Consider the following 15,864-nt stretch of genomic DNA (forward strand, 5'->3'; position numbering starts at 1 on the left):
AAAAGATTTTTATTTATTTATTTGACAGAAGAGAGAGAGCACAAGTAGGCAGAGAGGCAGGCAGTGGGAGAGGGAGAAACAGGCTTCCCGCTGAGCAGGGAGCCCGATGAGGGGCTCAATCCCAGGACACTGGGATCATGACCTGAGCCGAAGGCAGCCACTTAACCGACTGAGCCACCCAGGCGCGCCTAAATAAATAAAATCTTTAAAAAAAAAAAACAATCATGATTGGATCAATATGCAATTGGATAGGAAGAATAAAGTAATAAAATTACTGGGTGAATTACAAATACTCCAGCTGTCTAGAAGTTATTTTATTCATGCTCTTATACATCATACTTTCTTTATATATAAGGAAATATCTAGTCCACAAAATCATTATCAGACAATGGACTACCTAAAAAATGAAATATCAACATTGATGGAAAAAGACTTCTTAAGTGGATGAATGGGATGGCACAGTATTCCTGAATGTATGAACAGTTTACCTTCGTTACTGTCACTCATTTAAGTTTAAAAATTTGGTGGCAAGGAATATTTTTCTCTGTTATTAGTTATATTTATCCTTTCATTTATTTTTTTAAGTAGGCTCCATGCCCAGTATGGAGCCCAAGGTAGAGCTTGAACTCACAACCCTGAGATCAAGACCTGAGCTGAGATCAAGAGTTGGGCGCTTAAACAACTGAGCTACCCAGGCACCCCTACAATCTTCCTTTTAAATAATTTTCTAACTTCCAGATCCGTTTCCTTTCAAGTTTGCTTAATATGTGTTTTTCAAACAATACCCGACTCCCAAACTTCAGACATTACTGGTATTCTCATCTCTCTTTGTTATAGAAAACAATGAAATAAAAGAAATTATGAATTTTCTTGATAGGAAGAGCATTTACACATTAAGTGTTTTGATACCTGAAATATTAACATTATAGTGCACCAATTTTCTCCCTTAAAATTAACTGCATTTTAATTTGCATCCACTGTGACTTTCACAGTACAAAAACGTGCATCCCTACTAATCACTTTGTTATAGAGAGGAACTGCAATCATATTTAGCAACAGAACACAGCATTGAGGTTTTTCAAGCTAGTTCTAGGACCAGAAAACCCCACTATTTTGTTGTTTAACTATTATACATGAGGAAGAAAATAACCATTGAAATAATATATTTGAAAGTGATCTTTAAACTGTTAAATATATATACATATAAAGTGGAAAAGTGAGTTAAATCTTTGCCCTTGATGTTGAACTCTTCCCTCAATGTTACCACCCAATTCATACATTAGCAAATGTATTTATTCTTTCTTTCTTTTATTTATTTATTTATTTATTTATTTTAATTTGAGAGAGAGAGAGAATGAGAGAGAGCACATGAGAGGGGGGAGGGTCAGAGGAAGAAGCAGACCCCCTGCCGAGCAGGGAGCCTGATGCAGGACTCGATCCAGGGACTCCAGGATCATGACCTGAGACGAAGGCAGTTGCTTAACCAACTGAGCCACCCAGGCGCCCAGCAAATGTATTTATTCTTTCATTCAGCAAGCATTTACTCTCATATATTACATTCTATTATGTCATGTGAGAATATCAAATATGCAAAACTATAATGCATGTAAATCTATTTTATTTGCAGTTAACATCATTATTTGAGGAGAATAACTTATAACTCACTTTTCCCCTATTACCTGGAATAATAAAACAAGGAATCTTCCATTCTCTTCCTTAATCTCTGCATACCTCCTTCCCTTGTTTCCATGATCTCTATGAGAAGTCAGAAACTCATATCGTAAAATTGCTAAAGATTGTCCTCACTCTATTCAAAAAGTTTCTGAAATGCAAAGGGCCACTATGGATACATTTAAGTATTTGAATAATTTAACTTTCATTAGATGCATTACTCTCAAATATGGTATTTACTTATTTTAAAGTATACTGCCCTCTAAAATAATAAGAAAATTAAATCCAAGTTGAATGGACTTTGAATGGCAAATGCACCTTGAACACACTAATGTTTCTGATGTAACAATTCCCTTTCAAGCACTGAGTAATATACGGAATTGTTGAATCATTATATTGTACACCTGAATTGAATATAACATTGTATGTTAACTACACTGGAATTAAAATTTAAAAAATACTCATCTTTTATTTGTGAAGTATATCAATAAAAACACAAAATTAAAGGTTGTCAAGTCCTATACCCAATGGTTTGATCTTCTTTCTATCAATACAAACAGGTGTTCTGAGACATGCTTATAATTTCCATATACTGAGAAACACTGTATGGAGCTATTAGCTATGTTTTAGAGTGTCATTCTCGAAAAGGACTACTCTGTCAAAAATGGCATTTATTTAAAGTATGATCTAGAAAATATGTTGCATTTTATTAAATAGTGTATCATTCAAGATTTAATTCAAATGCCATCTCTACCATCATGCCTTCTCTGACTCCTTCCTCCTTTCCTAGATGTTCTCTCACAGTCTCTCTCTCCGTTCTTTGAACATCCATTGCAATTTATTTTTACATTTTTTAGGTTATCATCATTAAATCATGTATTGTAATGGTTTGAGCAAATGTCTCATCTTCCATGATATCATGCTTATGTTATGCAAAGAGTAGTGTATATTTTTCATTCCCACTTTCGGTGTCAGAATGTCTTACACATATCTGTTGCACAAAATAGTTTTTTGAATGAAGGGATTTATGCTTTAAATAATTCCTTAAACAAATTCCCAAAGGGAATTAAAAACTTTCCAGGTCATTTATTACCTGTACCAGAAACTGGTGCCTTATTTCTTAATTTTAGACCTTTATGCTATATTACTTTTATTGTTCTTTGATGGTTTTGAATTTCTTACCCTTGTTTCTCAAAAATAAACTATAAACTCCGTGGACAGTCTTTTAATACTTATATATGCCCAAAATTCTTAGCACAGTGGGTGCTAAGCAGGAGTGTTCAATTCAGTGGAATAAATGTTGCCGAAGACTCACCTAAGAAGCATTTCAGAACACAGCTAGCAGTCATCTCCTGGCCAAGGGAATCAAATCTCCAAAAATTTGCTTACCATGGCATTGACATTTATGTGATCCCCTTTCCTATTCCGAATATGAATGCAGGATATTGGCAAATTCAATCCTACCCCTGTAGCCAGATTTCTCAGGTCAGCAGTACTGTATTCCCCACGCAACAGCAAACTGTTATTATCAGAACCAAGTCCTAGAGAGGCATGATAGAGATAGGTCTGAGAAAGTCTCTCAACTGTAGTGACGTCTACTGTGGCTGATAACATACAAGGACTCGAAGCCATCTTCCTCGCATACCTCAATTCCTCTGGGGAGTGACAGCACCTTTGAGAACAACAAACTGGGCTCTGGTTCACCTTGATGCACAAAAAGAAAAGTAACCACCCCAGAAATAAAAAGGAAATACAGGCCAGAGCAATTACTAAGTACAGGTTCTGGGTAGAAAGGTGGCCTCCTGTTTCCCAGGTATCTTCAAAGTCTGGAAGGACCTGAGGGGCAGAGTTGCTCAACAGTACACCCAATGTGACAGAAGAGGAAAGTGATGGGTCTCCCTGGTCCCGAACCACGACCACCACCCTCTGTTTAACCGCATCACTGGGAAGAATTAATCGGGCAGTTCGGAGCTCTCCCATACTGGCTGAAATTCTGAAAAGGCTGGAGTCAGAAGCCTGAGAAATATGGTAGGAAAGCCAAGCATTAGAGCCACTGTCTGCATCCTCTGCTACCACTTTTGTGACCAAGTGTCCACTTCTGGCAGAGCTGGGCACAATCTCCACTGGAATGGAGCCATTTCTGGGCACGGGAATCAAGATGACTGGAGCATTATCATTCCTATCTACCACAAACAAGTTCACAGTCACTGTTGCACTCCTGGGAGGAATGCCACCATCCTGGGCTTCCACTTGGAAGTGAAACCCCCTGAGCTGCTCAAAGTCAAAGGACGTTTTGGCAGTGATAGCCCCGCTGGATGATTCTACTGCCACCAAGCTAGAGGCTGTCTGCCTTTCAGAGATAATATCCAACAGCTCATAGAAGACAAGGCCATTCTTCCCCAGGTCGGGATCCTGGGCAAACACACAGCCTAGAGAGGCCCCAGGACCATTGTTTTCAGCCACAAAAAGTTCCTGTTGTGGTTGAGCAAAGCTTGGTGAATTGTCATTCACATCAGCAACAGACACAGTCAGTGTCTTGCGGGTGCTCAAGGGGGGTGAGCCACCATCTGAGGCAGTGATCAGGACCTGGTATTCGCTGACCTGCTCCCGGTCCAGCGGCCCATCAGTCAGCAAGCTGTAGTAGTTGTCAAAGGAAGCCTTCAGCTTAAAAGGGCCTCCACTGGACATGCTACAAACGACCTTACCGTTGGGACCGAGATCCTCATCCCTGAGACTGAGGAGAGCAATCACTGTGCCAGGGGCAGCGTCCTCAGAAACTGAACTGGACAGAGTCAGGAGATTCACCTCGGGGGCATGATCATTCACATCCGTCACTTCCACCAGCAGTTTGACAGTACTAGCTAAACCGAAGGTGCCCTCATCCCTCGCCTCAATGTACGCCTCCAACAACGTTTCAGGTGGACCTAGTGAAGCAGCTACCCGCACCTCCCCAGTTCTAGGGTGCACGTGAAAGTGGTGTCGCAGCGCTGCTCGCGTGCTGTTGCTTAAGGAGTACCGGATTTCCCCATTGGAGCCTTCATCCGGGTCCGAGGCCTGAACTCGTAGTAACACAGTCCCGTTCGGTGCAGTCTCTGGTACCTTGGTGCGGTACACTGTGCGCTCAAATACAGGCGCATTGTCGTTTGTGTCCACCACTATGATGGTAACTCGTGCGTCTCCGGAGCGCGCGGGCTGCCCGCGGTCCCTAGCGCTGAGCACCAGCTGGTGGGTGGCGCGCTGCTCCCGATCCAGCGCTTTCGCTAATACCAACTCCGGGTATTCACTGCCGTCCACCTGCGATCCCATGATCAGGCGAAAGTGCTGGCTGGGGCTCAGACTGTAGCTTAGGACCCCGTTGCTTCCCTCGTCAGCATCTTGGGCATTAGGAAGAGTAAAGCGGGCTCCCGGCATCAGGAACTCGGGGATGTGCAGCTGCACGTCGCCGGCAGGGAAGAAAGGCGAGTTGTCGTTGGTGTCCACGACGTGAACTCGCATCGTGTGTAGCTCCAGCGGGTCCTCGAGCACCAGCTCATAGGTCAAGACGCAGACAGCTTTGGTCTCGCACAGCCGTTCGCGGTCCGCCGGCTCTAGGACCACCAAGCCACCGCTGGCCAGATCCACCCCGAAGTAGGGCTCGCGGTGGCCGGAAAGGAAGCGAAAGTTCCTCAAGGACAGAGCGGCCGCTGACAGCCCCAAGTCCGCGGAAACATTGCCTACGGCTACGCCCTGCTCGGTCTCCTCCAACACTGAGTATTCCAGCTGTCCGGCGGCAGAGCCGCAGGAGACCCACAGACATAAAACCGCCACCTTCCAGCCCGCCATCCTCCCTCTCGGCGTCCTCGCTCCACCAGCAGTGACCCAGGACCATGCTCCGGACTCCCGGAGAGCACGAACCCCAGGAAAGAGCAAGGGCCGGCCGCCCTCCGCAGCGGGCTAGAAGGGCACAGATCGCCGACGTTCGGCCTCCTGAATATACTGCAATTGCCCGGGACTGGCGGGCTGGAAGGTCTGCTCGCCGGACTGGAGCTTTGGCAGCCGTCTGGGAAAGCGGGGCTGGCCGGTGCGGAGGAGCGCAGCGCCGCCTAGGGGTGCAGAGACGAGGTAAACCGCTCGGGCTAGGGAGGCGCCGTCTCCAATCCCCGCTAGCTGGGATCTCTCCGAAGTCCCGGCGGCCCGCGCCGGGCGGGGCAAGGAAGACGCTCGGGGAAACTAACACATCTTCCCTCGACCGGCGTTTCTAAGGACAACGCCCTAAGACCCGCCGCGTCTTAACCTCCACAGACGCCGCCTAAAGACTGCTCGTAGCTAGGGCTGAGCTCGGCTGGGCTCCTCTCGCCACTGTTTGACCGCGGAACGTCCAGTGCCGGGCGCTCGGACCCCCAGAACCCCTACAGTGCCCGCGAGGAGAGCGGAACTCCCAGAAAAACCGCCGGGCGGTGGCGGCGAGAGGCGGTATCGGGACCCTGAATGACCACGCCTTCGAAGCTTAAGGAAACAGGAGCCCCCAAACTAAGGACTGAGGTGCATCGCATGCTGGATTCCCAGCCTCTCTGCTGCGGGTTAAAGTCTCTCCTGCACCCTTTTTTTTACAGCAGGAGCCAAGAATTCAATAGAGGTGACCAGCGAGGGGCAGATTGGGGAATAGGGTCCTCCCCAAGCTTCCCCGGCACTCTGACTTTTCGAGGCACCTGGGTGGGTGAGTGCAAGGCTTACAGTTCGTTTGGCTTTTTGTGGGTCAGCAGTTTCTCTTTCCCCAGGAGGCCCTACTACGGAGTGCCTCACAAGCGGCCCTGGACGTTCTGGATGAGAGGTTAGAAACCAGTCCGTACAAGCACCTGAAACTCAGAAAGACTGACACTCATCCCCAACAGGAAGTGCGAAGTGTAGTGGGAAGAAAGTAATTGAGATACTCTCCAGAGTGTGACCAGGAAACTATTCTGTAAATTTACTCTCTGTAAATATTTAGAAAATAGCATTGAGGCAGGGTAGGAACTGACTAGCCGCCCATAGGTTCTCCAGTTTCGTTTTTAGGCCGGTCCCCTGAAGGGAAATAGGGATATTGATCAGTTCTATGAAAAACATCTCCGAGCTACAAAAAATATCTCCAGATTTCGCCTTGCACCCTACAACCAGGGGATTTCCCTGAGGGGGAGGCGAGCTGAAAAAAGAGAGTGCCTTCAAAAGACTATTAAACACTAAATTTCTTAAACTTCTTTTAATACAATTGCAGGGTCCAAAGCCCCAGGAACCAAAATTTGAAAGACAAAAGCTGAATACTGATCAAGAATTGAAGCTTTCAGGGCAATGTTCATTCTTTCTTTCTTTCTTTTAAGATTTTACCCATTTATTTTTCAGAGAGAGAGAGAGGACACAAGCAGCAGGAGCGGCAGGCAGAGGGAGAAGCAGGCTCCCCACTGAGCAGGGAGCCCAATGTGGGGCTCAATCCCAGGGCCCTGGGATCATGACCTGAGCTGAAGGCAGACGCTTAACTGACTGAGCCACCCAGCCATCCCAGGGCAATGTATTTTCTGCTCAGAAAACTGCCTAGAAGTAGTTGATAATTATTGAAGCTGAATGCTGGATACAAGGGAGCTAACTACACAATTCTCTTAACTTTATTGTATGTTTGAATACTTTAGAATACTATCTTAAATTGCTGATTAAAATGAGGGGTGGGGTGGCAGGCTGTTCCAGCATTCTGGTTTTAAAACTGAAAGTGGGATTGGTAAATTCATTATGCCACTAAGAACCAATCACCTCCCTGGAACAATACAAACCCAAACCCTTATCTCTTCCAGGGAAGCATGGCAAGCAGCAACATAAGGCAATTTAAGTAGTAAATGCTCTCCACTAATTTGTCTTTCTGAGTTAAGGAACCAAGAAAATCATTGACACCAAGTCTTGGATAAAACTAAAGCAGAAAACATGTCAGCCCTGTGAAGTGGTAGGGTCATAAGTATAGCTATCACGGGGAATGCTCATTAGGATGTGAGATAACCCATAAAAATTAAATTTATTCAGCAAATTTCAGAACCAAAACTAATTATCTACTTCAGTGCCAGAGATTAGGATTTGCATTTCCTCATTTTCGTTTAATGCTGCCAGCTAAGCTAACAGCTTTGGGGTGTAAGGTTATACTTTTCACTTTTCCATTAGCAGCAGATGAAATACATCTGGAGAGATTAACTCAACTTTTGGAAGGCCCCTGATTTTAAGACCTGCAATCAAGTTTCCAGTTATACTGGGTTTAGGATTTCTAAGCTTTGTCTAGGAGGACAGTATGTGTGGTGGATTAGTAAGTGGGGAAAAGGAAAAACTCATACTGAGAATCAACATGGAAAATCTTGAAAAAAACTCTTCCCCCTTCACACACCTCTCAGACTTCTGGTTTCCTCCTCTTTCCCATTTCTTTGTCTAAACTGCCACTGATGATTATTTTCAAAGGATTTAATTTCTGTCAAGAATAAGTGAATAGCACTCACCTAGTGGGATTTGTCCTGCCATCTGCCTCCCTATCTGTAGACAAACCTGGGGTTTGTGGGAAAGCAATATTTAGGAGACATTTGGGATATTTAGATATCCCAAAGATGAAGTCTCAAGAGTTTTTCCTTTTGTATAAGATAACTAGGTGAACATTAAATCATAAATTGATAAAACTTCTCTTTGGCAGAACCTAATATTTCATTTTGCCATTTTTATGCCATTTTCCATAGTTTCCCCTAATTCAGGCATTTTCAAGCTTTAATTAGGCACAAATACAACTTTAAGTGGACTCAATACAGAAAGTCTTAATTTCTGCTTGGGTTCTATTGCCAAGACTTACTATTATAAAGCTCTCCCAACCAAACTTGGCCTTAAGTTATAAATTCAAAAGATTTCTAGCAATAATGCATAAGCTCCTACTAGAGATCTTGCAGCCAAATGAGAAAATAGTAAATCTGATACATACCACAAAAGTGACGAGGGATGGAAGCAGAAAAATGTTCACATTTAGCCCAGAAGGCCTGCATAGTTTTAATAAGGCTCAAATACATCATTAAAGGGTCTCATGACTGCCTGTATATCTCACTGATAGTTAATATTGAACTGGATGATAAGCACCAGAGAAATCTTGCAAAAGTAGTTTTATGAGTAGAAATTCAAAGAAATATTTATGATCTAATACTCCCTGCATGTCCCCTCCCGCTTCAGCACTAAGCATATATCCACCAGCTTCATACAGCCACAGTGCAGCTGTTTCTGCCCAGGGGTCCTGTCCCCGCACTACTTAAATAAATTACTAAGTTGCACCATATTGTATCTCAAGAATTTCTTGGCCCTTGTGCTCGACGACCCACAACAAAAGAATATTGCACTTAAAACAAAATTAAGATTTGATTGATTGATTGATTTGTCAGAGAGAGCGCACACAAGCAGGGGGAGCAGCAGGCAGAGGGAGAAGCAGGCTCCTTCGATGCGGGACTCAGTCCCAGGACCCCGGGATCATGACGTGAGCTGACGGCAGATACTTAACCAACTGAGCCACCCAGGTATCTCTAAACCAGATTTTCTTAGTGCTTAAAATTATTCCTTGGGAATATATTATCTACTTAAACTAAATTTAAAGACATGATATCAGCATAACATTAAGCACATTTTCATCCTATAAAGGCTGATGAAGTGTCTAAAGCAAGTCTTCTCACCCCCGCCCCCCAAATCAAGTCTAACAGAGGAGGAGTTCTTTGGGGGTAGAGATCTATATTACTCAAATTTTGTTTCTTAAGTATCTAGCTAGACTCTGGGCACACAAATTAAGTGGCTAAAGCACTCTCAATATACAACATCCTATGTCACTTTTTTTTTTACTTGCATCCTTTACCAATAACACATTACTACAGAATTTCTTTCTCAAATTTCTAATCCCAAGGAGCTAGTTTTTCTCCATGATATAATACCATATAAAGTATCTTGAACTTTTCTTCGAGAATCTTCACTCTGACTCTATGTTGTGTTTGCTCACTACTTTTTACAATTATGTACCAATTTTCCAAAAATTACCTTTTTCTAAAAATCTTTTTCTAGGGGTGCCTGGGTGGCTCAGTCGTTAAGCGTCTGCCTTCGGCTCAGGTCATGATCCCAGGGTCCTGGGATCGAGCCCCACATCGGGCTCCCTGCTCAGTGGGAAGCCTGCTTCTCTCTCTCCCACTCCCCCTGCTTATGTTCCCTCTCTCGCTGTGTCTCTCTCTGTCAAAAAAATAAATAAAATCTTTAAAAAAATTTTAAAAATTAAAAAAAAAAATCTTTTTCTATTTCATCTTCAAAGTGTAGCCCTCAGAACCTAAAGTCATACTCCAGGTTGGCCACATCTGACATAAAAAGAGGAGATCTTTTTCTCCTTTATAAGAGATCTTTTCTCCTTTATAAGAAGAACATATATTAAGGCATGTGGTAAGGTGGGGGTATAGGTCCTAGCAAGAATAGAAGAAGGAAAAGGAACAAAAACAGTTTTTTCATGCGGTCCCTTCAGTTTCCCTGTCTTATACATGCCTTAATGTATGTCCTCCTTGTAACAGTCAAGGAGTTAATGGTTTCTTCAGAGTCTTCCAGCACAACAGATAACATCTAAGGAGTGACCAAGAGAGGTCGTCACAACTGTTTTCCAAGACCACGGACTCCAGAGCCTCAGTGACTTATGGAGGATGTCTAAGAACTCATCCTTGTTTTGACCAATTCCTGAATGTCTGAGGGGACAGACCACTGTCTTCAATCCAAACCCTAAATGCCAAGCAAAGATTAGATTCTCTCTCTTTCCTTTCTGAGTCTCCCAGACTGTCTGTATCTGCTCTCTCCATGAATCTTCAATAAACCCTGCTCTCACTTCCTCTGGGCTCATGTTTGATCTCCATCCTGTGTGAAGCCAAGGACCCTCTTGGCTGGTCCTGTGGGACCCCCTCTGCATCCTTGGACCCAGCCAGCCTGCATCACTTTCATTTTAAATATTACAAACCAAGGAACAGAGTCTAAAATTGCATCTAGGGCGCCTGGGTGGCTCAGTTGGTTGAGCGACTGCCTTCGGCTCAGGTCATGATCCTGGAGTCCCGGGATCGAGTCCCGCATTGGGCTCCCTGCTTGGCAGGGAGTCTGCTTCTCCCTCTGACCCTCCCCCCTCTCATGCTATCTCTCATTCTCTCTCTCTCAAATAAATAAAATCTTTAAAAAAATAAAATAAAATAAAATAAAAATAAAATTGCATCTAGCTCATCACATACTTTTTTCATGATGGATTGAAAACTAAAATTCATACCTATTTCTTCTAGATGCTCTTAAGCCACAGATCAAAAAGTCCTAGACTTGTGTACTTTTTCTTTTTACTTCAATTTGCTGAATATCATTGGGTTAAAAGTTAACCTATCTAGTTCAATCACATAATATATTTTATCTACATTCAAATTTTGTATTGCTACATATTTGGTAAGCGGTCACACTAGATCTTCCTCTGAGCTGCAGATGAAAATTTTCATCAAGTGTGGCTGAAAAGGAAGGCCTGCAACCATTACCAACCAACCTGACATCGGTTTATTAGTGCTTAACCTGAAATAAAAATCTGACAAAGACACTCTATCAACATTCTCCAGAAAAGACTCTACATAAATCTCACATTATAGTTTCAAAACATGCTAAACAAAATATTACTAGATCATCATTATGATAGATGCTTAAAAGAAATTTGATAAAAATTTGACAGCTGTCACAAAACAATGACCATCTTCATTTTATTTATTATTTAAAGATTTTATTTCTTTATTTGTCAGAGGAAGAGACAGAGCACAAGCAGGGGGAGCAGCAGGCAGAGGGAGAAGCGGGCTCCCTGCTGAGCAAGGAGCCCAATGCAGGGTTCAATCCCAGGACCCTGAGATCATGACCTGAGCCGAAGGCAGACGCGTAACTGACTGAGCCACCCAGGCATCCCAAATCTTCATTTTAAACAGTAAAACACCAGAATTATTTCCACAAAAAATCATGAGCATAACAAGACACTTCATGTCATAGTTATTATTCAATACCAACTTGGATATTCTGGTCAACATAAGATAAAGAAATGTGTGTGTGTGTGTGTGTGTGTGTGTGTGTTAGAAAGAAGGATAACACATATTGTTAGATGATAAATCTATAGGTAATATAATTTGCTACTCATAAAATCCCAGAAAATTAAAGAAAAAATAATTAGAACTAAAAAGAGTTCAGTGACATAATTAGCTTTCATCTTTGATGAAACTCTATAAAACACTTGAACTTCAATCATAATATATATGAAAAGAAGTTACCAAGTGCCACAAAAATTGGACCATGATGTGAGAAAATGCTAAGAGTGAATTCCTGCCACTGGAGACTTGGGAAGAGCTGGTAGACTGGGGTTTCCCAGAGTAGTGGTTCACACTGAAATGCAAAACAAATGATTCCTTGTTTGGAACTACAGGAATGCAAAATTTGCCACCCCAAAATCTGTCTCTTTGGCTGGTGTATTATTTCAGGCTGGTTATTTTTTCCCAAGTTTTCATTTAAATTCCAGTTAGTTAACATACAGTGCAATATTAGTTTCAGGTATAGAATTCAATGCTTCAAAGTTATATGCGACAACCCATGCTCATCATAGGCTAGTTATTTTAAGAAACAGAAGACTCAAGAAGTTTTTTGTTTTTTTTTTTGTTTTTGTCTCCCCTCTAACTGCCTAAAAGAATTTACAGGACCTGTTCCCGGAAGGCAGCTATCACCATAGATAACTGCAGCATAATATGAACTAGAATGGTAGACAGGGAAGAAGCTAGCAAGGCCTGTTTGATCAAAGTCCTCCCAATGTCATATTTTTTTGGGATGGCCCAGCACACATTTGTTTACCAAACATTTACTCTTTCCATTCTTCCTATGAAGTTCCTTCTTCCCTTTTGAAGCCTTAGACCCTACCCCTTTCTGTTTCTGTTCTGTTTCTTAGACCAGCCAAAAGAACCTTGAAGGTAGAGAAAACTTTTTCCTCCCAAGACTGAAACAAAAAGATCTAGGTACATAGGCTGAATCTGGCAGGATTCTCCTATAATCCTATTTGTCAGCACAAAATATAAAAGAAAGCAGGACTAAATGTGACAGAGAGCAGAAGCACTATTATTTCAAGAGTGAACCTAAGGTTGTATGTAATAAGGTGAAGAGAACATTCTGGATAACAAATTGCTCTGCAGCTGCCAATTCTCAGCAGTTGGAGGTATGTAAAAGCTAAGGTACACACAAACCACTCTGCCAAACAGTAACAAGGATACCTTCATGTTAGTCCAGAGCACTGCTGGCCCATCCATTTACATTCTTCACCTGCAGATAGCTAGTCTTGAAGGAACTCCTTTCGAAAATGAGTCGCAATCAAAAACAAGCCAAAATGGGATCTCCATAAATACTATAAGAAAGATTAGAAAATAAACATGTACATCTGTCTCACTGCCAGAGTCACAAAGGGATCTTTCTTGGATGTTCACTGTGAGAACTTGGTGGGATTCCTTACAACATCCCTAGATTCACTCTTGGGCAGAATTATCAGACTAGATATTAAAATTACAAGGTCCAACCATATGCCATCTACAGAAGGCACCTTTGGACTCAAAGATACAAATAAGTTGAGAGTAAAGGATGGAAAAACATATATTATGAAAAAAGCAACCCCGAGAGAGCTGCAGCAGCTATACTAATATCAGACAAAAATATTACTAGAAATAAAGACGGACATTTCATAATGACAAGCGTTTGTTAGGAAAGTATAACAATTATAAGCATATAGACAGTTAACAACAGAGCCCCTAAATACATAAAGCAAAAGCTAACAGAAATGAAAGGAGAAATAGACAATTCAATACTAAAAGCTGGAGATTCTAATACCTTACTTCCAGCAATGGATAACAACTAGGCAGATGATCAGTAAGGAAACGGAAGGCTTTAAAAACACTGTAAACCAACTAGACCTAGAAGACATCTAGAGAATACTCATCCACTGACAGCACAATATACATTCTTCTCAACTGCATACAGAACATTCTCCATAACAGACCACATGCTAAGTGTCAAGCAGATGACTGTGCACCAGTTATCAACACCAAAGGAGGACTCTAAATACTTTCTGCCCATTGCATCTTGGTATCAGAGTTGCCAAGAAGAACACAGTCCAGTCCAGCAGGATGGAACAGCATTGTACTTAGGTAGAGAAAAGACAGAGCAAGATCAGCTTCAGTATTGAGAATCAGTACCCCATGGCCAGTGGGTTTCCCCTAGAGGCTGTTGCAGGGCAATCTGCCTACATGCACCCCTCTTGTAACATAGCAGAAAGATCTTTTCCCCTATTCACAGAGGATAGATACAACAGTGGGGTTGGCCAGGTGCCACATGATTCACGTGCTCCAAGCAGAGACAAAAGAGCTTCAGTGAGCCTGAAACAGGGAAAGATATTCCCACACAAGATGATAAGCCTAGCACTGGCTGTGTAGACTCCATTTCTTGGTAAGGAAGGGTTCCAAGCCCAAGACCCATTCTTTATTTTTTTTTTTTTTTAAGATTTTATTTATTTGACAGAGAGAGATACAGCGAGAGAGGGAACACAAGCAGGGGGAGTGGGAGAGGGAGAAGCAGGCTTCCCACTGAGCAGGGAGCCCGATGCGGGGCTCGATCCCAGGATCCTGGGATCATGACCTGAGCCGAAGGCAGACACCTAACAACTGAGCCACCCAGGTGCCCCCCCAAGACCCCTTCTTATGTGACTGAGTGAAAGTTGAAAGACTGAACATGAGAGTGCCCTTCCCAACACCATGCCATAAAATAAGCTTCAATAAGTTTAAAAGGACTGATACCATACAAAATGCGTTCTCTGACCATAACAAAATGAAATTCGAAATCATAACAAAACGAAATGTGGGGAATTCACAAATATGTGGAAATTAAATCACATATGCTAAAATAACCAACGGGTCAAAGAAGAACAAGGAAAATTAGGAAACACTCTGAGATAAATGAAAATGAAGACACAATATATGAAAACTTACGGAATGCAACTAAAAGTGCTCAGAGGAAAATGCTGTAATGTTGACACTGAAAAGGAAGAAATATCTCAAATCAATAACCTAACCTCTTACTTTAAGATGCCAGAAAAATAAAAGCAAACCAAATCTAAAGCAAACAGAAGGAGAGAAATAATTAGGATTCAAGCAAAAATAAATGAAATAAAGAAGGGAAAAACAGTAGAGAAAGATGACAAAGCCACAAGTTGGTTCTTTGAAAAGATCAACATAATTGACAAACCTTTACCTAGACTGACCAAGAGAAAAAGCAAGAAAATGAAAATGACTAAAACCAGAAATGAAAGGAGACAGTACTACAAACATTAAAGGAATAAAAAAGATAAGAGAATACTATGAACAATTGTATGCCAATAAATGAGTAGTTTATTTTTTTTTAAAGATTTTTTATTTATTTGACAGAGAGACAGCAAGAGAGGGAAAACAAGCAGGGGAGTGGGAGAAGGAGAAGCAGGCTTCCCGCTGAGCAGGGAGCCCGATGTAGGGCTCGATCCTAGGACCCTGTGATCATGACCTGAGCCGAAGGCAGACGCTTAACGACTGAGCCACCCAGGCGCCCCTTAATGAGTAGTTTAGATGAAACAAACTCCAAATACCAAAATTGGGTAAAAAAAAACCGTAGAAAATCTGACTGGACATATGAAATGTAAAAAGATTGAATTAGTAACATTAGAACTACAAGAAAAAAAAAAAAGAACCAAAAGCCATCATGAATGAATTCTATCAAACATTTTAATAAATATTAATAGCAGTTCTTTACAAACTCTTTCAAAGAATAGAAGAGGAGCAAGGGGCAATTGAATGGCTCAGTTGGTTAAGCACCTGACTCAGTTTTGGCTCAGGTCATGATCCCAGGGTCCTGAGATCGAGTCCCATGTAAGGTTCAGTGCCCAGTGTGGAATCTGCTTGTCCCTCTCCCTCTCCTCCTCCTCTCCCCTGCTTTCTCATAAATAAACAAATAAAATATTTTTTAAAAAAGAAGAGGAGCAAATACTTCCTGGCTCATTCTGAGGGTTATATTACCCTGATACCAAAACCAAAGACATCACCAGAAAAGAAAACTGCAGACCACTATCTTTTATGAATATAAACACAAAAATACTCAACGGAA

The 15,864-nt window shown here is 42.1% G+C and overlaps 1 protein-coding gene across 2 annotated transcripts; it reads right to left on the reverse strand.

Moving 5' to 3' along the window:
* Positions 1-213: 213 nt before the first annotated feature.
* Positions 214-5,767, reverse strand: PCDHAC1 (protocadherin alpha subfamily C, 1). 2 transcript variants are annotated; one of them, XM_031026153.2, is made up of 2 exons: positions 3,061-5,767; positions 236-1,755 (listed from the first exon to the last, which is right to left on the reverse strand). In XM_031026153.2, exons 1-2 carry the CDS (start codon positions 5,491-5,493, stop codon positions 1,717-1,719), a joined length of 2,472 nt encoding a protein of 823 aa, XP_030882013.2. In that variant the 5' UTR covers positions 5,494-5,767; the 3' UTR covers positions 236-1,716. The 2 variants fall into 2 exon arrangements, with proteins under 2 accessions (XP_081683082.1, XP_030882013.2); XM_081826956.1 differs by having other exon boundaries at positions 214-5,767.
* Positions 5,768-15,864: the final 10,097 nt, after the last annotated feature.

The sequence above is a fragment of the Leptonychotes weddellii genome, chromosome 7 (genome assembly GCF_054177405.1).
Source record: "Leptonychotes weddellii isolate Sample4059 chromosome 7, ASM5417740v2, whole genome shotgun sequence".
In the NCBI taxonomy this organism is placed as follows: domain Eukaryota; kingdom Metazoa; phylum Chordata; class Mammalia; order Carnivora; family Phocidae; genus Leptonychotes; species Leptonychotes weddellii.